General features: G+C 33.9%; 1 protein-coding gene across 12 annotated transcripts in view; it reads left to right on the top strand.

Annotated features, from left to right (window-relative positions):
- Positions 1-23292, top strand: part of GULP1 (GULP PTB domain containing engulfment adaptor 1) — a 259120-nt gene that overhangs the window by 205345 nt on the left and 30483 nt on the right. For all 12 annotated transcript variants that reach the window (XM_057551831.1, XM_057551832.1, XM_057551830.1 and 9 more), the window contains 2 exons: positions 4091-4189; positions 10256-10393. In XM_057551831.1, the coding sequence (XP_057407814.1) occupies positions 4091-4189; positions 10256-10393 (237 nt within the window). The remainder of the gene's footprint in view (positions 1-4090; positions 4190-10255; positions 10394-23292) is intronic.

A 23292-nucleotide genomic window follows, 5' to 3' on the forward strand; every position in this document is an offset into this window, starting at 1 on the left:
GCATATTTTCTATTTCTCAATCATGTTCAACAATCTCTATCTCTTAGTCATGTTTTAGTCTACAATTTAAGAAAATTCCAAATTTTTCAAAAAGTGATAATTAAAAATCCCTTTTAACTTCTATATATTTAATATCATTGTTATTGTAAGGAATTTTATTTTTAATAGGGATTTATTTAGTTTTAGTACAACTAGTACAAATGTCAGAGGGCTCAATATATTTCATAAACAATCTGCTTGTGATATTTACATGTGGATGAATATTGGTATGTAGATCCAACTTCTTGATTTCTCTGGGAGATAACCAGGGAGCAGCATTCCTGGACCCCAATTTTAGAGGACAGACCCCTCACCCCAGCAGAGCTAACAAAATTACATGAAGCTACCTCAAGCCATGTGGCCTTGAAAATTACTGAAAAGTTCTGTTAAATCTAGGCCCAGCAGTTTCTCCACTTGACCTCACTCTCTCTGGGTAGCATAACACTCTGTTTTTGTCTTCATAACCAGTTATTTAATTAATGAAATACTTAAAGATCATTTTAATTGTAAACATACATGCATAGCTGGTATCCCTGTAAGAGTATCAGGAAAATTTTTAATTAAATCAACAATTTATAAGAACCACAAAAAGAATTTGAATTAATTCATTAATTTTTATTGCCTAATAATGTATATTCCATTAATAATATAGTTAGATTTCACTTTTTAAGTCCTTTGAGAAATGGATAGAAATTGTGTGATGATGATATTGAAACTCAGTAGTGCTCCCTTTAAAATTTCTTTAGTTGTTCTACTTACAAGTGGCATATATTTAACTAAGTACTTTATTTATTTCAAGTAATACTTTATCCTTCCCCATCATTTTGTGGTGATAAAGGCTTGTTTTTGTTTATTCATTTGTTGTATCCAGATATCCTCCAGAATTCTTAGGCTTTACCACCTTTGAATATTCTTATTGGATTATTATATTCAAGTTTTACTGGTAGATCACTCTGTCTAGATGACCAAGAAGTACATTTACTGAAGCAAAAATGGAAAAAAATTTGCAGAAAGGCTTTTCAAGCATTAACATTCAAGTAGTAAATAGGGAGAGAAAAGAATACAATGTGAGCATGAATGCATCTTCCAAATGTAAATTAGAAGTATTGTTTAACACAGTTGAGAGGTCTACAAGTAGGAAAAGAGACCTAGAGAAATCATGTAAACTGTAGATAGAATACAGTCATCTTAAACTAAAAAAAACAAAAAACAGGAATGAGAATATTAAACTTTGTTTAAAATATTATAGATTGAACAAATATAACCTTAGGCTTAAATGTTTTGCAACATTTGTGCAACAGTCAAGGCCAATAACCAGTATCAACCTTGATAAACATGAAAATAGAACTGGAAGCTTTGTTTTTTTCTAATTCAGAAAATGTGCTGGGCAAAAGAAAAGAGTTATTAGTAGATAGCAAAACTAGGTTCTAGGCCTGATTGCTACAGATGGATTTTATGACCAAGGTAACTGACTTCTCTGAGACTTATTTTTCTCATCTTTGAAATGGGAGGATGGGATTGGATGATCCCTGAATCTTCTTGGAGCACAATTATTTCATCTTGATATGAAGCAGAAGAAAAGGTTTCACAAGCCATAGATCAGATATTTTATGTTTATTTTTCTTTTTCTTTGTCTCGTTCTCCTGTTTCCCCGCTCTCCCTCTCTCCCTCCTTGCTCCCCTCTTTGTTTATTCTACTTGTAGCCACTACTTCCTCCCCTTGTTCATTTTTTCCTTTTTTTTCTGGCAGAAAAAACATAACAGATAAGTTTAATATTAGTGGTTGTTTTGTGACGGACTTTTTGGAAACTAAAAGAGGTCACAGGAATGGTTGTGTCCAGATGTGGAAAAGGCTTCAAGAGCTATCGCTCATTGTCTGTTTCTGGAAAGGAGCAGCACCCAGGAAGCCAGCTTAGACTGCGTCTGCAGCCAGCGATGGGACTGGCTTTGTTCAGACGTGTTCACGTAGATGGAAAGCAGCTGATTTATTTTGTCAGCCTCCATATGTGAAAACCCCCAAATTGCTTTGATTATACCAATACAGGAAGAAGATTATGAAGGGAAGAGAAACAAATTAATCCACTTTCTTTGGGAGAGAGCTGGGATAATTTTTAAAGGTCTGCACTGAAGCAAAACAAGTTTCTTAAAGACAAAAAAAGAAAATTCTCTGGCATGAATTAGTCACATTTATGTGCAGAATGTAAGACTGCTGAATACCGAGAAAAAAGCTGCCTGTATTTATAGAACAGGACAGACAGCAAACTAAAATATTATTCCACCCAAAATGAAATAAAGCAAATGGAACCCTTCCCCTGTAACCCCCTCCCTGGATATCAAGGCAGACACTTCAAGGCATTCTTATATGCATTAATTATATTATTCTCCATGGCAGTGCAAAATCATGAAAAGAGAAAGAGGCCTTTAAACACTCTCTGCTCTGGGACTGCACTATACCATGTGTATTCACATTAGAAAGAAATACACAACGCAAATAAATATGACACACAAAAGAGGACTGAAACCCCATCCCGCCTTACAGATACTCTGTTTTGAGTCGTTAGGGTAATCCATATGCTAACAAAATGTTATACTAGGAAATAACTTCTTGAAGCCCTACAAGAGGGGTAATAAATACAATTTTTTTCAATAGTTCTCTTCTATTTCTTGAAAAGAAAGGTGTGGGGGGGGGCGGAGGGAGGAAAGAAGGAAAGTAGGGAGAGAATAGCATTGCCACATAAAAACAGGACTTTTTTTTTTTTAATTCAAACAGAAAGTCACAAAAATTATAATCATCCTCATCAGTTCACTCAGTCCCATGTAATTATTTTTTTTTTCATCTTGATCTTTTGTTAGCACTTTTATGAGTTCATCAGATTTTCATTAGAGTTCTGAAAATGCTTATTCATTCAGTTCAGCAGTACAGTCAGTTACCAGAAACCTGTACTTGTCAGAGTCTTTTCCATGAATTCCTTGAAGATGAAACCCCCCCCCTTTTTTTCTTTTTTTAAATTATTTATTTATTTATTTATTTATGGCTGTGTTGGGTCTTTGTTTCTGTGCGAGGGCTTCCTCTAGTTGCGGCAAGTGGGGGCCACTCTTCATTGCGGTGCGTGGGCCTCTCACTGTCGCGGCCTCTCTTGTTGCAGAGCACAGGCTCCAGATGCGCAGGCTCAGTAATTGTGGCTCACGGGCCTAATTGCTCTGCGGCATGTGGGATCTTCCCAGACCAGGGCTCGAACCCGTGTCCCCTGCATCGGCGGGCAGACTCTCAACCACTGCGCCACCAGGGAAGCCCGAAACCCTTTTATAGGAACATATTTGCAAAAGCATCAGAGTACACCCAGAACTGTCTGTAAATGACAAAAGACTTAAAAATGACCACGGTTAAAGATTGGATGAAAGTTCATAATAATGCAATTGACAAGGAAATTTAGTTATTTCTGAGATATACATTTTAAAGTAATAACTAGAATTATGACTTACAACATTACACCAGAACATATAAGATTTTTAGAAATTTCATGTAATGTCTGAAACATTTATATTAACATATTTCCATACAAATAACCCAATGAAAGTTTAGTATTAGTTGTTTTGTTTGTTTTTTTATACTGCAGGTTCTTATTAGTCATCAATTTTATACACATCAGTGTATACATGCCAATCCCAATCGCCCAATTCAGCACACCACCATCCCCACCCCACCGCAGTTTTCCCCCCTTGGTGTCCATACGTCTGTTCTCTACATCTGTGTCTCAACTTCTGCCCTGCAAACCGGCTCATCTGTACCATTTTTCTAGAAAACCAGGACATTTAAATACTTCTAGACTGAGTCTAGTTCTGAGTGTTTTATCTGGGATAATTACTTCAATCCTTAGCTTCAGTTTGATTTCTAAATATTTGGGGGCCGTGTGGAGTTTATAAAAATACTTTATAATGGGCAATAATTTATTTAATGAAATTTCAACACTGAATATGAGCTCCAAATATATATTTGTTTCATTTTCTATAGAAACAGAATTACAGTTTTGTGAATAAATTTTCATTTGTAGTTTGCAAGACATATCAAGAAATCTGAAGGCCAGAAAATTCCGAAAGTTGAGTTGCAAATATCAATTTATGGAGTAAAAATTCTAGAACCCAAATCAAAGGTAAGGCTCATTTTTAAACATCAGAAGCACTCTACTCTTTAATTAATTGCAATTACACTCCTATTTTAATGAGTATTTTAAAATGTTTTACCAGTTGAAACTGTTTAGTTCTCAGTTAACTACAATTTAAAACTATAGGATTTATAGGGGAAAAAACAACATTTGGAATTGCTTTCTGAGTGGTTTGTTCTGCAGCCTATGTTTGGGATATAAAAATTTATATTAAAAGTGTATTCAACGGTATTTGGTCTTGTATTTAGGAATTTTTCTTCATAAGCTTGAAGGAGATGCATGTAAGTGTGGTTCACTGAGTATGAAAGAAAACAAAAGCTGTATGTTGTTTATTAAAATGTCCTGGACCGACTGTTATTGCCTGTAGACATAATCAGTGTGTATTAGTTTACTAAGGCTGCCATAATAAAATACCACAGACCTGGTGGCTCAAACAATAGAAATTTATTTCTCACAGTTCTGGAGGCTGGAAATCGGAGATTAAGCTGACAGCAGCAGGCTTGGTTTCCTCTGAGTCTTCTCTCCTTGGCTTGCAAATGGCTGCTCTCTTGCTGCCTCTTCCCATGGTTGTCTGTGCACGCATACTCCTGTGTCTCTTTGTATGTCTTATTTCCTCTTCTAATGACACCAGTCAGATTGGAGGAGGGTTGACTCTGATGACCTTATTTTAACTTAATCACCTCTTTCAAGCCTTATCTCCAAATACAGTCACATTCTAAGGTACGGGGAGTTAAGGCTTCAACATATAAATTTGGGGGGTGGGGACATAATTCAGCCCATAACACAGTGTAAACTTAAGGTTCTTGTATTTGAGAGCTTTCCCCCCTACAGATCCAATGGAAAAAAATTGGAAAATATAATCTATTCTAGATTCACATTTATTAATATGTACTTATTGTGGATGTAATTGTTTTCACCTAAAATTCCTATGTTGAAGCCCAACCCGCAATGTGACTGTATTTGGAGATAGAGCCTTTAGGATAATTAGAGTTAAATGAGGTCATAATTGGACCTTAATCCAATAAGACTGGTGTCGTTATGATAAGAGAAAGAGACACCAGGGATGCGTGAGCACAGAAGAAAAGCCATGTGAGGACACAGCGAGAAGACAGCCATCTGTAAGCCAAGGGGAGAGGCTTCAGCAGAAACCAAACCTGCTGACACCTTGATCTTGGACTTTAAGCCTCCAGAACTGAGAAAATAAATATCTATTGTTGAAGCCACTCAGTCTGTGGTATTTTGTTATGGCAGCCCTAGAAAATAAACATAATACTTTATTCACAATGCCTCAGAATTATTGTTTAGTAATTTCGATAAGACCTTGAAAGTCAGTTTGGAATAACTGACTAACATTCAACTCCAATTATTTTACAAATATATATTATCAATGTTTTCTTTTAATGCTGTAGCATGCTTACTGACAAATTAATTCAATTTGAAAGCCCAAAGAAACCCTGGCCTGTAAACAGATGATGAAAATATTTTCACAGGTCCGCAGTTTTCACTAGTCCAGCATTTGTGACCAATCCCTTCAATCTGTGTGCATAACAACCCCTGTCTTACTATTCAAAGCGTGGTCTGTGGGCCAGCAGTATCAGCATCACCTGGGAGCGTGTTAGAAATGTAAAACCACTGGTCCCATTCCAGACCTACTGAATCTGTAATTTAAGAAGAAACATAGTAATTGTTATATACACTAAAGTTGGAAGTGTTCTGGTGTAGTGCACAGGCTGCTAGGCTACGTGCAGTAGCCTTCACTTTCAAATTATAGTCCATGGAATATTTGCATGAAAAATAACTGAGACATTTGCAAAAATAAGTCCCACATACTATCTTAGCCTACAGAATCAGAATTGCCATGGAAATTTTGCATTTATAATATGTCTGAGGACAACCGGACAATGGAATGGATGCACCCACAGTTATTGCTCAATTCCAAAATAAGGAACAATCGCATTCTTTCAAACCTCTCAAGCCATGAATCTAAGACCTCCCTCAACTGTTGTAATTTCCTCCTATTCTCCACACTCAATATTAAATAAAAACAAAGAATTGGAGACCACTTTTGTTATGGTTATCCCAAAGTAACTATTGCTGAGGTGGCTGAAAGCAGACAAAAGAAGTGATGAAAGGATAGTGGAAGGTCTGGTCTATTCAAGCTCATGTATATATATACAGTTTGCTGGGAAACAAGGCAGTTGAAATTATGGCTGAGATTAACTCATTAGGCAGATGGTAGTTACAAAAGAACAGTAGGCTAAGGAAGCAGTAAGTTATGGAGTGACAATGTAGTCAAAAATGTAGCAACCAAAGTGTAGTCTTATATGCAATTAAAAAGAAAAACAATCCTAGTACTGTATTTCCTTTTTTAAACTAAGTGGATATATAGTGGCAAATGTCCAGGTAGAGCAAGTCATTTGTAGGCCATGTTCCTGTTTATTTCTTCTAAACCATATAGATCTCTTTTGGAATATATGTGTGTGTAATTAATTCAGTTTTTTACATGAATTTTAGGACTTGTCAAAGCACACCTTGAAATACGTAAGGCTGATAATACACTTTATGTATCATCTACATGTGTTCTTGTTCGTTTTTTTTTCTTTAATTTTTATTTTTTATTTTATTTTATTTATTTATTTATGGCTGTGTTGGGTCTTCGTTTCTGTGCGAGGGCTTTCTCTAATTGCGGCAAGTGGGGGCCACTCTTCATCGCGCTGCGCGGGCCTCTCACTATCGCAGCCTCTCATATTGCGGAGCACAGGCTCCAGATGCGCAGGCTCAGCAATTACGGCCCACGGGCCCAGCCGCTCCGCGGCATGTGGGATCTTCCCAGACCAGGGCTCGAACCCGTGTCCCTTGCATTGGCAGGCAGATTCTCAACCACTGCGCCACCAGGGAAGCCCTCTTGTTCGTTTTGATTCAAGTCTACCCATAATATATCCTAAGCTATAAAAATTTCACCAATACCATAATCTATAAATTATAATCTACTAAACCATTCTCCTATTATTGAACATATAGAATGCTTCAAATTTTTCATTAATTAATACAAAATTTAAGTATTTAGAAAATACAAATATGATTAAATGCAGTATATAAAGAGAACATCGTTAGTGTTTAGAATCAGCAGTTTAATAATGGCATATCTTTACAAATCACAAAATATAGAGACTTAAGGATACTACAAGATGACTAACACTGATTTAGTATGTGTTGTGTGTATGTGTGTATTTAAAAAGACACAGAGAAGCAGATCATAGGAAATGCATATGTAGCAAATGTTACCGGTTTGTGATTCTGGAGCCCACATAATAAGACTCCCATAATAATGAGTTTCCTGTTTTCAACCTGTCAACCGTATCATTATGTTCCCTAAACTTTTATTGTCAAATCTCTATGCCTCTCCCAACCTAAACCCCATTTACAAAACATCAGTGAGTTGGGATTCAACTCAGTGTGATTAGCCAACTGACTTTTGTTCATGGTATTTCTTACCCAAATCAAAAACACCAATGCTTTTCTTCCCTGTCCCAAAGTCTCAATTTCCTATATCTAATAGCTAATTTTAAAGAGACCCAATTTAATTTTTTCCCAAAAAAGTAAGTTTTCCAAACTTTTAACCAGAAAGAAGCGTCTCTATTTTCATCCTTGCCAGACTTGAAGAGTGATCTTAGAGTTTTAAAATCTTTGAAATGTCTTATAAATTCTATTATATTACATATGCATAGACAGCAACTGGCCCTTTACTCATATATCACATGTGAATATAGAGTGTCTGACTGTTTACCTATTATAGAATATACCATTTTTTGAATCCATAAAAACATATAGGTAATCTAAAAAAGGGATTACCAGCTCTTCTGGGCATTAGTGCCCCTAGGAGGCTCCTGAGAATGCCGCTTGCTGGAGACCCCCTAGGCCTTTCAGATTCAGAATCTACAGAATAAGACTTAGTATCTGTATTATAAAAAACAAGAAAACCTCCCCAGGTGACTCTGATACAGCCTGTTCACAGATATGCATTTAGGAACCACTATTTGAGGAGATGTGAGTGAATCAGAAAAAAATCTATCATATATTTTATTTGGGGTATAACCTGTAATTTAGGAAAAGAATAATTAAATATGATGGTCCTAAGATAAATTTATTTATAGTAAAATATACATATGTTTACTATACATTTATATAGTAAATATATTTATATATTTAAAAATTTATTCTTAACCAAACGGACTTGATAGAAAATAGACCATTTTTCTATACCATTTGGATGGATGAAAATGGAAGTGAAAAGCAATCTCAGTTGACTCCAATATCTTTCTTTCTGTGTCTTTTCCCCTTTTGCTTTTCTCACTTGTCCTCCAAATGGAGATTTTGCATTGCTGGAAAAAGGTGGTATAGGTGAATTGGGGATTTACTTATGTTTTGTTCCAACTCCAATAATATATCGTCAGTGTTAAAGGATAATTGTGTTCTCACTGTGCTTAATTGTATTCCTGAGTCTCTTTATCCTGTCTCACCAGAAATCAGTACTACATCATAAAGATGTATCACAGCAACAAAAATTCACAAAAGTAATAAAATTATAAGTTTCAGCACCCTGGTCTTCTTTTGTAGAAAGATACCTCTTGCCAGTCTAAACAGAACTTAAGATGATTCCCAACTGTCATAACCAAAGGCTTTCTGTGATCACATTGGTTGGTGAGTGAATGAGGGACTGCATAGGTTTCACCACCAGCTGTGTAAATGATGTGTTTTCATGTTAAATACTTGTAATTTCTCCTATAAATGGAAAAAAATGAATCCTTTTTCTATATTGTATAGCAATGATATGTCCTTTTTATGTTTAACATGACTATACAGTTAGTAAACTGGTGTAGACCTGCTATCAGTATTTGGGAGCTACAGTACAGCTGAAGGCCATCGTTTGACTGTATTAATAATAAAACAAAGATATGCCAGTGAGAAAAAGACTGGTCAATCAGGCAAAGTGTAGGAGAAGGATAGTCTCAGACAAACGTGGTCAGTATCCATCTCAGCACTAACCACAAGAGAGGAAAGATGACTTCATCAGAAGCCTTAGTAAGTTGTTTACAGTCATACAGTATACAGCCTCATTTAAATTTTCATGCTTGCAAACAACCCTTTGATGACTTACCATTTGTTTTGTATGCAGTCAAGAATGCAGGCTGTAGACAAATTCTCTTAGCATTTATTTGTGTAACTTGTTTTATGTACTCATTTTTGGTCTGAAGGGCAGTAATGTGAATCAGAGTGGTAGAGAAAATCTCAGCAAGCTGGCATGTCAAACCCTGAACTCGGAAGGATGTAGTGACAGATGCTATAGTTGCAGTATATGACATATATATATATATATATATATATATATATATATATATATATATATATATATATATATGTAGTATTTATCTTTCTACTGATTAACAAGGTTGATTCAGTAATTTAGAAGCTGGATGTGTAGATCTTCTTCATTCATTGATCCAATGGAAAACATTACAGAAGTTGCAAGGATGATTTCCTTAGAAGAGTTTCAAGAGTGTATGAGTTACCATGAAGACATGTAATATGTAGTATGTTTCATATGAAATTGTGTACAAATGAAGTTATGTTTTAAACTGTAATGTTAGTAGCAGTAAGATAAAATGAAAAGTATTCTGGTTAAAAAGGGTTCTGCTAATTCTGTAACCTTGTGGAAGCATCTTAATCTCTCTAGACCTCAATATCCTCCTAACTAAAATTGCACAATTTAAAGTAATGGTCTCTGAATCCCCTGTAGCTCAGGAAGCCCATGAACCTCTGATCCTCTTTTCCCTTGTGTTTTTCTAAGTGCTATTGAAATGACTGTCTTAGTTTAATCCTGAGTCAGGAGGTTTATCTCATTACGTATTTGTTTAAGTTTGAGGTGTATGTAATTATAAAATCAATGTATGACAGATGATGTTTCATAAGTTGTATGTTATTAGCACAGCTGGTATATCAGAAAATGAAAAAAAAAATCTCTTCAACTACGTTTATTTTCATCTGTGTTCACAGGAAGTTCAACACAATTGCCAGCTTCACAGAATATCATTTTGTGCAGATGATAAAACTGACAAGAGGATATTCACTTTCATATGCAAAGATTCTGAGTCAAATAAACATTTGTGCTATGTATTTGACAGTGAAAAGTGTGTAAGTATGCCAGATGTTTTAGGGTGGTTTGTTCTGCTCTACAAGCCAGGAATTATCTTGTTTCTGGCATTAGTAAAGTATTTGGAAATGAATAAGGTCTGTAAATACTTAACTACACTAATAGATTCATCCTGTCATGAGAATATGCTTCAGGATTTCATCCTTAACTAAATTCTCATGTTCACGGGCACAAGCTTTCATGCAAATTTCTTTTCTTAGAATGTCATGCTTATGTTATACATTTGTCTTATAATCACTTGATTTATTTGAAATTTTAAACTCAAATATGATTTAGTAATATGCATATAATGCAAAAGAGTAATTGCGACCAAAGTATTGATTTTTTTTTTTTTCCAGAATGTGATGGATCTGATGAAAATAAATATTTTAAACTCCAGGAAATGAAATGTGTATGGCTTCTCAAAAAAAGTCTCCAATACTTTGAAAATCTGGTTCTTGATTTTCACTATTCAGAAAACTTAATATAATGAAAGGTGGTAGAATTGTATGGGCGTGTGTGTGTGCCTGTGTATGAGCTTGTGAATATAATCTAAAGTTCTTAGCAAGTAAGAACAATTAGAGAATTCCAAAGTTAAGTTCACTAACAGTTCTTTAATCATCTGGAATCTTAAGGAAAACCCTATGTCTTGACTACAAGCATAAGCTAATGCTAATCATAACCTAGTCCGAGGTCCTGTTATAAAACATAAGATGTGAATTCCAAGCACACATTGTAGCCTTTGATAGCTTTAATTGAGGAAGAACATCTAACCTCAACAACATGATTGCCTTAGACAGAAAGAAACTTAATTTATTTATTTGCTCATTTTTCATACTGTCAAAAATAGCAGGGACTAATATTATCACTATTATATAATTTATTTCTCTGGTTTCAGTACGTGAGCTTCTTAAAAACAAATACTTTTATTTGTCCATATAACTCCTGCATCAGGTGAACAATAGATGCTCAATGAATTTTTTCCTTAAAGAAAAGACTATGTGGACAGATTTACAAAAGGTAGAGCAAGTTATTATCTGTATCTTTTAAACTGTAGTTCTTTAAACAGGCAAACTAATGTGCTAAGCTACTCAGCGTCATAATATGTATTGAGAATTTGATGAATATATGAAACATCTCATCAGAAAAATATGCTTATCCATATAAGACAATATTATGTGAACAATATGGCATTTTATATGAAATTAAAAAGTTGTTTTTGAAATGCATCCTATCGAATGAATGCATTATATTTAATGTCCCAAATGCTTCTTAACCATGATTGCTTGCAGATGTTTTCTCTGTGATTGAGAAGATTAAGGTTGATACTTATTGAATATCTTCTATGTGTAAGATATTATAACCTTTTACCACTTATGACAAACAGTAAATTCAGTTGCCCTTCATTCTTGTCTTACACATAGGAATAAACTTCCTTGGGGTCCTTTGAAATATTCATAACCCAAGTCCATTATAAATACTAGTCTCCTTATAACCTTATGTCACATGTTTTATCTTTCTTTGATCTCCAAATTTATTACATGATTATTTAAAATACAAGCTTGCTAGAATTCCCATGTACTTTTATTGTTTTCAAAGTATAAACTCTGTTACTCCCTGATCATAATTGTTTGTAACTGATTTCCAGAATTTCAGTTCCTTGACCCATTATTCCTCTCTGGATATACCATATTAGCTTTCTTTTTTCTTGAAGGTTGAAAATATTTTCTTGAAGCCTACAGCAGTGGCTCACAACCATTAGTGTGCATAATGGAGGACCCTTTACAATACAGCTCATTGGCTCCCACTACAAAAAATAAGTTCATATTGATTCGTGCTGGAGCTCAGGAAATCTACATTTAACAAGTCCACCAAGTGATTCTGCTGCAGGTAGATGGAAGTCTGAGCTTTGAAAAGCAAGGATCCAAGATATCTCTCCAACTATAAGTTGGCATCACTTTCATTAGCTTAAAGAGGACCTGTTTCCTCAAAGTTTCATTATATCATTTTCACCTCAAAGTTTTATTTGCTCTAATTATAACAATGTCTATATTCATAAAATTGATTTTATATGTATGCAGAATTTTGAAATGCCATCCTCTCTAATTCTCATTTCCTAGTTATTGAAAATTAAAACAGGAAAATAAATTATGGCCCAATTCACACAACTCTTCCTCTTATTTTAAGAAACCAAAGCTTGAGAAGTTGAGTGACTTTCCCAAAGTTACAAAGCTAGGAGAGAACAGAATCAGGATTGAATTTTTTTTTTTCAGGATTGAAATTTAATACCTTGTATTTCCATTGTAACATTTGTCCAGTCATGTTATCTTACTCCCAAACTGTGACCTGTCCCAGGGGCCTTGTCTTATATATTCATTATATTTTATCCTTTCAGTACTTCCATGAAATTGTTGAGAGTTTGAAAGATAGATGAAGCCCCTCTTAGCATGCCACGAGACTGGAGTTCACTACTTTGTTAACATGTTGTGTTAATGAGTCTCCCTCCATGGTGACAATGAGGATAATGTGGGGAGCTAGAGTACCCAGCCCTGCTAAGCAGTAATGAAGAGAGGCCAAGTAAGGAAGCTAAACTTCTATCCCCACCAGGCAGTAATGAGGCAGTGCTCTCCCATTCCCATTCACCTCCTGGAACTGTGTCAGAGAGAGCCACCCAAACACAAAGTTTAAATAATTTCCAGTGTCTCATAACATAATATCTAAAATATCCAGGATTCAATTGAAAATCACTCATCGTATCAATAATTGGAAAATAAACTAAATGAAAAAAGACGACCAATAGATCTCAACACTGAGATGAGAGAGATATTAGAGTTACCAGACAAAATTTTTAAAACAGCCAACATAAAAATAATAAAATAAACCATTACAATCACACTTGAAACAAAAAGTAGAAAGTATTATCAAAGAAATAGAAAATCAAAGCAAAGACATTGAAGATATAAAGAAAACCCAACTGAGAATATTAGAACTGAAAAATGCGATAGCCAAATAAAAAACGCAATATATGGGCTCAGAAGGGAGAGGACAGAAGAAAGAATCAGCAACCTAGAAGATCAAAAAATAGAAAATGCCCAATCTGAACAACACAGAGATAATAAGCATACACATATGTATGCACACACACATGTGCACACAGGCATACACACAAAACAATACAAAAGCAAAAAACAAAACAGAACTTCAGGGACCTGTGGGACTATAACAAATATCTAACATTCATGTGTCATCAGAGTCCTGGAAAGAGAGAGAAAAAAAGGTAGCCTTGAAAAAAACACATGAAGAAATAATAGTTGCAAACTTCCCAAATTTGGCAAAAGACATAAACCTATAGATTCAAGAAATTGAATGAACTCCAAACAGGATAAACCCAACTAATTCCACACCAAGTCACATCATACATAATCAAACTTCTGAAAACTAAAGACAGAAAATCTTTTAAAGCAGCAAGAGATAAACTAGTCCTTACCTATAGCAGAAACATCAATTCAAACGACAGTGTATTCCTTATTAGAAACCATGAAGGTGAGAAGGAAGTAGCACAGTATATTTTGAGTGCAAACAAACAAACAAAAAAAGGAGTGCTGTCAAACCAGAATTTTATATCCAGAAAAAAACATATACTTCAGAAATTAAAGAGAAATCAAAAAATTATCAAATGAAGGAAAACTAAGATTATTTGTCACTCCCAGCTCTACCCTAAGTGAATGGCTAAAGGAAGTTCTCTAAACAATAAAAGAAGGCAGCTTGGAACATGAGGAAGGAAAAAAGAACAGGATAAGCAAGGATATGGGTAAATCTTTAGTTTTTTAAATTATGATTGACAGTAGAAGCAAAAAATACTTTCTGATATGATTCTAAATGAATATATAGAAAATATGTAAGGCAATTATATTATAAACAGAGAAGGTTGAAGAGATGTAAAGGGAGGTAAGGTTTCTACACCTCTCTTGAACTGGAAAAATGACAACACTAGTAGACTGTGATAAGTTGTATAAATATAATGTGAATTCCAGAGCAACCACTAAAAAAGTTATAAAATGGGATACATTTTAAAATACTATGGGTAAATCAAAATTTTATTATAAAAATGTTTTAAAAACCCATAAAAATTCAGTGAAAAGAAAACAGAAAGAGAAAAAATAGAAATAATAGAAAAGAAAAATATTAAATGGAAATTTAACCTCTAATATATCAAAAATTACATTAAATGTAAGTGGTCTAAGTATACTAATTGGAAGAGATTGCTAGAGTAGATTTTTAAAAACCCAGATATATGTTGTCTTCAAGAAACTTGCTGCAAGTATAATGATACAGGTGATATAAGAAGGTTAAAAATAAAATAATGAAAAAAGATGTATCATGCAAAAATTATTCTAAGAAAGCACAAGTAAGTGTATTAATATCAGATAAAGTACTTCAAAGTAAAGAAAATTATGAGACAAGGACGTTATTTAATGATAAAAGGGTCATACCACCAAGAAGAATAACAATCCTAAATTTACATGATCATATCACAGAGCTGCAAAATAAATGAAACAAAAACTGATAGAACTGAAAAGAAATATAGGGTAAATAGACAAATACACAATTATAGCTGGAGACTTCACCACCACTTTTCTTAAAATTAATAGAACAACTATACAGGAAATCATCAAGAATATAGAACTCAACAACATCATCAACCAATGGAATCTAATTAACAACTAAAGGGAACTTCATTCAATAACAACAGAATGCATATTGTTTTCCAGTGCCAAAGGAACATGTGCCAAAATAGACCATATCTTGGGCTACAAAACAAATCTCAAAAGTTTAAAAGAGTTGAAATTATAAAGCATGTGTTCTCTGACAACAAAGAAATCGACCTAAAAATCAATAACAGAAAGATAACAGGAATGTCTTCAAAAACTTGGAAGATTTGTTTTTCCATATGTCAAAAAGGACATCACGTTTGTAAACATTCCATATGTTAAAGAGGAATCTTTAAGAAGAAAAACTTTAAATGTGCGAACTATATAGAAATGAAGTAGAACATATCAGCATTTATGTGATACAGCTAAAACAGTTCTGAGAGAGAAATTTTAACAACTAAGTTAAAATATTTGAAAGCAGAAAGTTTCAAATTAATAATCTAAGCTCCCAGCTCAAGCACTTATCAAATTAAAGTAGGCAAAAGGAAGAAAATAAGAAAGATAAGAGAAGAAAATTAATGAAGTTGAAAACAAAAACAATGAGAAAATCAATTAAACAAAGAGCTGTTTTTTTAAAAGATCATAAAAGTAACAAAATTTCAGTTAAGATTGGCAAAACAAAAGAAAAAAAAAAGACACAAGTTACCAATATCTGGGATGAAACAGGAATTTCACTGAAGACCCTCCAGGTATCAAAAAATAATAAGAGGGTGCTATAATCAACTACTGCATACCACCCAATATTAGATAATTTGAATAGCCCTGTAACTATAAAGGAAATTGAATTTATAATTTCACACTTATTAAAAGAGAAATCTCCAGTCCTAGATAGTTTCACTGGAAGAATCCATAAAATGCTTAAAGAGGAGTTAACATTGTTCGACACAAGCTATTCCAGAAAATAGAAGAGGTGAGAGAATTCCCCAAATTCATTTTATGAAGCTATTATTTTCCAGACACCAAAACCAAGTAAAGATAGTGCAAAAAAAGGAAACTACAGACCAATATCCCTCAGGAATATAGATGCAAAAATTTCTAACACAATATTAAATATAATTCAGCAATATATAAAAGAATTATACACCAAGACCAAGTAGAGTTTGTTCCTGGGATGTAAGTTTTATTCAACATAAAAAATCCAACAATATAATTAACCATATTAACAGGCTAAAGAAGAAAAGTATATGATCCTATCAATGTTTTAAAAAATATTTGAAAATAATCAACCCCCGTTCATGGTTAAAAAATCTCAGAAAAATAGGAAAAGAAGGAAACTTCTTTAACTTAGTAGGATTGGGGATTTTTTTTTTTTTGCTATCAGACTCATATATAACCAGAATGTTTTTATTCTAAACAGCCAGTGAAAAACCATTAGAGTATGTCATTTCTGTCATAGATTTGTGGATATGATATTAGATGAATTTTAATAGCTTATATTACATGTTTATGGCAATAAATAATTATTTTCTAAATAGAACATTGTGTTTCTTGCAAAGTTAATATGATTAATATTTAATATTATTGGTAAAATTAATATAACTGATGTAACTGAACTTAATATATAATGAGGAATTTTAGACTTACAGGTTGCTCCCATAATCAAACTTTAGTATTATTATACCCTTAGAGCATATGTAAACATATACATATGTGTAAATACATGCAAAACCCATAACCTCCAGAATGATAAACAACTTATAGTTGTTACCTCCATGAAGACTAGAGGGGGCCAAGATTAAAGTTAAAGATCTAAAGGAAACTTTAAATTTATCTGTAATGGTCAAAGACTTTAATGTGGGTTATACATGTATTCAGGGAATTAAAGGAAAAGAAGGTAGTAATAAGTAAACATGAAAATTTCAGCATAGAAATAGCAAATATAAAAAATAATTAAATGGTTAGGTAGAATAACTGAAAAGAAAAAAAATAAGCTTAACATCAGATTTAGGATGGCAGAAAAAATGGTCAGTAATCTGGAAGATAGATGAGAGAAATTATCCAATCAAATGAACAGAGAAAATAAATAATAATAATAATATTGAATAACAGAGCCATAATCACCTGCTGGACAAGATAGAGTTCTAACATATGTGAAACAAAAATCACAAGAAGACAGGAGAGAGAAAGTAGGAAAGAAAAAAAGTACTGGCTGAAGAATTCCCAAATTTGGTGAAAATTGTCAATTTACAGATTTGAGAAACTTGACAAACTTCAAGCTGAATAAATTATAAAGAAAACTACCTGTAATTATATCACAGACTATCTATAAGAGAGTTGGAGAGAGAAAGAGAGAGCAAGAGAATGATTGAGGGAATGAATGGATCTTGAAATCATCCAGAAAATTTTTAAAAAGACATATCTTTACATACAGATAAAAAAGTAGTATGAATGGCAGCTGACTTTTCATTAGTATCAGTAGAGGCCAGAGGAGAATATAACAATACCTTTAACATGCATAAAGTAAAGAGATGTCATAACAGAGTTTTACACCCATTGAAGGCTCAAAATTTAAGTCAAAATATTTTGAGATAAATGAAACTGGAGTGATTTATTACTAGCAGAACTGTGCTTCAAGGTATGCTAAAGGAAGTTCTTTAACCCAAAGGGAGATGACACAAAAAGGAAATTCAAATGTGCAAAAAAGATAAAGAAAAAAAAGCACTGGAAAAATTGTGACTAAATGTCTGTCCATTCTTTAAAAAAGAACTGGTTAAAGCAAAAATTGTAGCCTTGTATCATGATGTTAACAAATGACAGTAATAGCACAAAGGATGTATACTATTGGACTTAATAGACTTACACTATTTCAAGGTTGTTATTATTTATGTGAAATGATACCATATTAACTCTAAGTGGACTCTGGTAACTTAAGGATGCGTATTGTAATCACTAGAGCAATCCACTAAAAGTAATTCAAATGCGTATAGCTAAAAGCCTATAGAGAACATATAATGGAAAACTAATTTTTTTAAATGAAATGTAAAGAAAGCAGGAAAAGAACAGCAACATAAAAGCAGGTGGACCAAATAGAAAATAAAGAACAAAGTAAATGTAAAAATATACCAATCAAAGGCTGAGATTATCAGACAGCAATTTTAAAACGACCAACTGTTTGGTCTCTAGAAAACACACACTTTAAATGTAAAGAAAAATATAGGTAAAAAACAAAAGATTGAATAAACATATGCCATGCAAGCAATAAGTGTGAGAAAGTTGGTGTGGCTATACTCATATCAAAAAGGTGACTCCAAGGCAAGGAATATTACCAGACATTAAGAGATAGAGCCCACAGTGATTAAAGGACCACTGTGTTTCATTTAATAACACTGATTTTTAAGAAATGAAGGAGAAAATCTAACAATTACGGGAAGAAAAAGACAAATTGACACCTATAGTCATAGATGTTAATGCCATTCTCAGCAATTGACAGAGCAAATAGAAAAAAATAAACTTAACAAAATGAAAAAATAATATCCACCACTTTGATCTAATTGACATGTTAGAACATTATCCCAAGCAACAACAGAGTATACTTTTTTTTTAATGTTTTAATTTAATTTTATTTATTTTTTTATACAGCAGGTTCTTATTAGTCATCAATTTTATACACATCAGTGTATACATGTCAATCCCAATCGCCCAATTCAGCACACCACCACCCCCACGCCCCCGCGGCTTTCCCCCCTTGGTGTCCATACGTTTGTTCTCTACATCTGTGTCTCAACTTCTGCCCTGTAAACCGGTTCACCTGTACCATATTTCTAGGTTCCACATACATGCGCTAATATACGATATTTGTTTTTCTCTTTCTGATTTATGTCACTCTGTATGACAGTCTCTAGATCCATCCATGTCTCAACAAATGACTCAATTTCGTTAGTTTTTACTGCTGAGTAATATTCTATTCTATATATGTACCACAACTTCTTTATCCATTCATCTGTCAATGGGCATTTAGGTTGCTTCCATGACCTGGCTATTGTAAATAGTGCTGCAATGAACATTGGGGTGCATGTGTCTTTTTTGAATTATGGTTTTCTCTGGGTATATGCCCAGTAGTGGGATTGCTGGATCATATGGTAATTCTATTTTTAGTTTTTTAAGGAACCTCCATACTGTTCTCCATAGTGGCTGTATCAGTTTACATTCCCACCAACAGTGCAAGAGGGTTCCCTTTTCTCCACACCCTCTCCAGCATTTGTTGTTTGTAGATTTTCTGATGATGCCCATTCTAACTGGTGTGAGGTGATACCTCACTGTAGTTTTGATTTGCATTTCTCTAATAATTAGTGATGTTGAGCAGCTTTTCATGTGTTTCTTGGCCATCTGTATGTCTTCTTTGGAGAAATGTCTATTTAGGTCTTCTGCCCATTTTTGGATTAGATTGTTTGTTTCTCTTAATATTGAGCTACATGAGCTGTTTATATATTTTGGAGATTAATCCTTTGTCCGTTGATTCGTTTGCAAATATTTTCTCCCATTCTGAGGGTTGTCTTTTCATCTTGTTTATGGTTTCCTTTGCTGTGCAAAAGCTTTGAAATTTCATTAGGTCCCATTTGTTTATTTTGGTTTTTATTTCCATTACTCTAGGAGGTGGGTAAAAAAATATCTTGCTGTGATTTATGTCAAAGAGTGTTCTTCCTATGTTTTCCTCTAAGAGTTTTATAGTGTCCGGTCTTAAATTTAGGTCTCAAATCCATTTTGACTTTATTTTTGTGTATGGTGTTAGGGAGTGTTCTAATTTCATTCTTTTACATGTAGCTGTCCAGTTTTCCCAGCACCACTTATTGAAGAGACTGTCTTTTCTCCATTGTATATCCTTGCCTCCTTTGTCATAGATTAGTTGACCATAGGTGCATGGGTTTATCTCTGGGATTTCTATCTTGTTCCATTGACTTATGTTTCTGTTTTTGTGCCAGTACCATATTGTCTTGATTACTGTAGCTTTGTAGTATAGTCTGAAGTCAGGGAGTCTGATTCCTCCAGCTCCGTTTTTTACCCTCAAGACTGCTTTGGCTATTCGGGGTCTTCTGTGTCTCCATACAAATTTTAAGATTTTTTGTTCTAGTTCCATAAAAAATGCCATTGGTAATTTGATAGGGATAGCATTGAATCTGTAGATTGCTTTGGGTAGTATAGTCATTTTCACAATATTGATTCTTCCAATCCAGGAACATGGTATATTTCTCCATCTGTTGGTATCATCTCTAATTTCTTTCATCAGTGTCTTATAGTTTTCTGCATACAGGCCTTTTGTCTCCCTAGGTAGGTTTATTCCTAGGTATTTTATTCTTTTTGTTGCAATGGTAGATGGGAGTGTTTCCTTAATTTCTCTTTCAGGTTTTTCATCATTAGTGTATAGGAATGCAAGAGATTTCTGTGTATTAATTTTGTATCCTGCAACTTTACCAAATTCATTGATTAGCTGGTAGCATTTTTAGGATTCTCTATGTATAGTATCATGTCATCTGCAAATAGTGACAGCTTTACTTCTTCTTTTCCAGTTTGTATTCCTTTTATTTCTTTTTCTTCTCTGATTGCCGTGGCTAGGACTTCCAAAACTATGTTGAATAATAATGGTGAGAGTGGACATCCTTGTCTTGTTCCTGATCTTAGAGGAAGTGCTTTCAGTTTTTCACCATTGAGAATGATGTTTGCTGTGGGTTTGTCGTATATGGCCTTTATTATGTTGAGGTAGGTTCCCTCTATGCCCACTTTCTGGAGAGTTTTTATCGTAAATGGGTGTTGAATTTTGTCAAAAGCTTTTTCTGCATCTATTGAGATGATCATATGGTTTTTATTCTTCAATTTGTTAATATGGTGTATCATGTTGATTGATTTGCATATATTGAGGAATCCTTGCATCCCTGGGATAAATCCCACTTGATCATTGTGTATGATCCTTTTAATGTGTTGTTGGATTCTGTTTGCTAGTATTTTGTTGAGGATGTTTGCATCTATATTCCTCAGTGATATTGGTCTGTAATTTTTTTTTTTTTTTTTTTTGTAGTGTCTTTGTCTGGTTTTGGTATCAGGGTGATGGTGGCCTCATAGAATGAGTTTGGGAGTGTTCCTTCCTCTGCAATTTTTTGGAAGAGTTTGAGAAGGATTGGTGTTAGCTCTTCTCTAAATGTTTGATAGAATTCACCTGTGAAGCCATCTGGTCCTGGACTTTTGTTTGTTGGAAGATTTTTGATCACAGTTTCAATTTCATTACTTGTGATTGGTCTGTTCATATTTTCTATTTCTTCCTGGTTCAGTCTTGGAAGGTTATACCTTTCTAAGAATTTGTCCATTTCTTCTAGGTTGTCCAATTTATTGGCATAAAGTTGCTTGTAGTAGTCTTTTAGGATGCTTTGTATTTCCATGGTGTCTGTTGTAACTTCTCCTTTTTCATTTCTAATTTTATTGATTTGAGTCCTCTTCCTCTTTTTTTTGATGAGTCTGGCTAATGGTTTATCAATTTTGTTTATCTTCTCAAAGAACCAGCTTTTAGTTTTATTGATGTTTGCTATTGTTTTCTTTGTTTCTATTTCATTTATTTCTGCTCTGATATTTATGATTTCTTTCCTTCTACTAACTTTGTGTTTTGTTTGTTCTTCTTTCTCTAGTTCCTTTAGGTGTAACGTTAGACACAGGTGCAAGCCTGTGTCTTTGGTTGGAGCATTTAATCTGTTCACGTTTAAGGTAATTATCGATATGTATGTTCCTATGACCATTTACTTAATTGTTTGGGGTTTGTTTTTGTAGGTCCTTTTCTTCTCTTGTGTTTCCCACTTAGAGAAGTTCCTTTAGTATTTGTTGTAGAGCTGGTTTGGTGGTGCTGAATTCTCTTAGCCTTTGCTTGTCTGTAAAGCTTTGGATTTCTCCATTGAATCTGAATGAGATCCTTGCCGGTTAGAGTAATCTTGGTTGTAGGTTCTTCCCTTTCATCACTTTAAGTATATCATACCACTCCCTTCTGGTTTGTAGAGTTTCTCCTGAGAAATCAGCTGTTAACCTTATGGGAGTTCCCTTGTATGTTATTTGTCGTTTTTCCCTTGCTGCTTTCAATAATTTTTATTTGTCTTTAATTTTGACTATTTGATTACTATGTGTCTTGGCGTGTTTCTCCTTGGGTTTATCCTGTATGGAACTCGCTGCACTTCCTGGACTTGGGTGGCTATTTCCTTTCCCATGTTAGGGAAGTTTTACACTATAATCTCTTCAAATATTTTCTCTAGTCCTTTCTCTCTCTCTTCTCCTTCTGGGACCCCTATAATGCGAATGTTGTTGCATTTAATGTTGTCCCAGGGGTCTCTTATGCTGTCTTCATTTCTTTTCGTTCTTTTTTCTTTATTCTGTTCCACAGCAGTGAATTCCACCATTCTGTCTTCCAGGTCACTTATCCGTTCTTCTGCCTCAGTTATTCTGCTATTGATTCCTTCTAGTGTAGTTTTCATTTCAGTTATTGTATTGGTCATCTCTGTTTGTTTGTTCTTTAATTCTTCTAGGTCTTTGTTAAACATTTCTTGCGTCTTCTTGATCTTTGCCTCCATTCTTTTTCCAAGGTCCTGGATCATCTTCACTATCATTATTCTGAATTCTTTTTCTGGAAGGTTGCCTATCTCCACTTCATTTAGTTGTTTTTCTGGGGTTTTATCTTGTTCCATCATCTGTTACATAGCCCTCTGCCTTTTCATCTTGTCTATCTTTTTGTGAATGTGCTTTTTGTTCCACAGGCTGCAGGATTGTAGTTCTTCTTGCTTCTCCAGAGTATACTTTCTTTTTGAGTGCAGTTGAATGTTTACAAAGATCCTTTATATCCTGGACCATATTTTAAGACTCAGTAAACTTCAAAATTGAAAATTTTACAGAGTATATTCTCTGACTACAAATTGTCAAAATGTTTTGAATCAAAACACAGTTCACGTAATAATAGCTCAAAGAAAGGTCACAAGAGGAATTATATTATTTTTATCTGAATAGCAACAAAATACAAAATATCAAAATTTGTAAAAGACAGTTAAAGCAGTTCTTAGAGGGATATTTATAGCTTTAAATGCTTCTATGAGAAAAGATAAAAAGATTAAAAGTAATCATCATGCTCTTGATCTTGAAGAGTTAGAATAAGAACAAATTTAAAACAAAGTAAAAGGTAAAAATAATAATAAATAATAGAATCGATGATGTTGAAAACACAATAAAGA

The sequence above is a fragment of the Balaenoptera acutorostrata genome, chromosome 8, assembly GCF_949987535.1.
Source record: "Balaenoptera acutorostrata chromosome 8, mBalAcu1.1, whole genome shotgun sequence".
NCBI lineage: Eukaryota > Metazoa > Chordata > Mammalia > Artiodactyla > Balaenopteridae > Balaenoptera > Balaenoptera acutorostrata.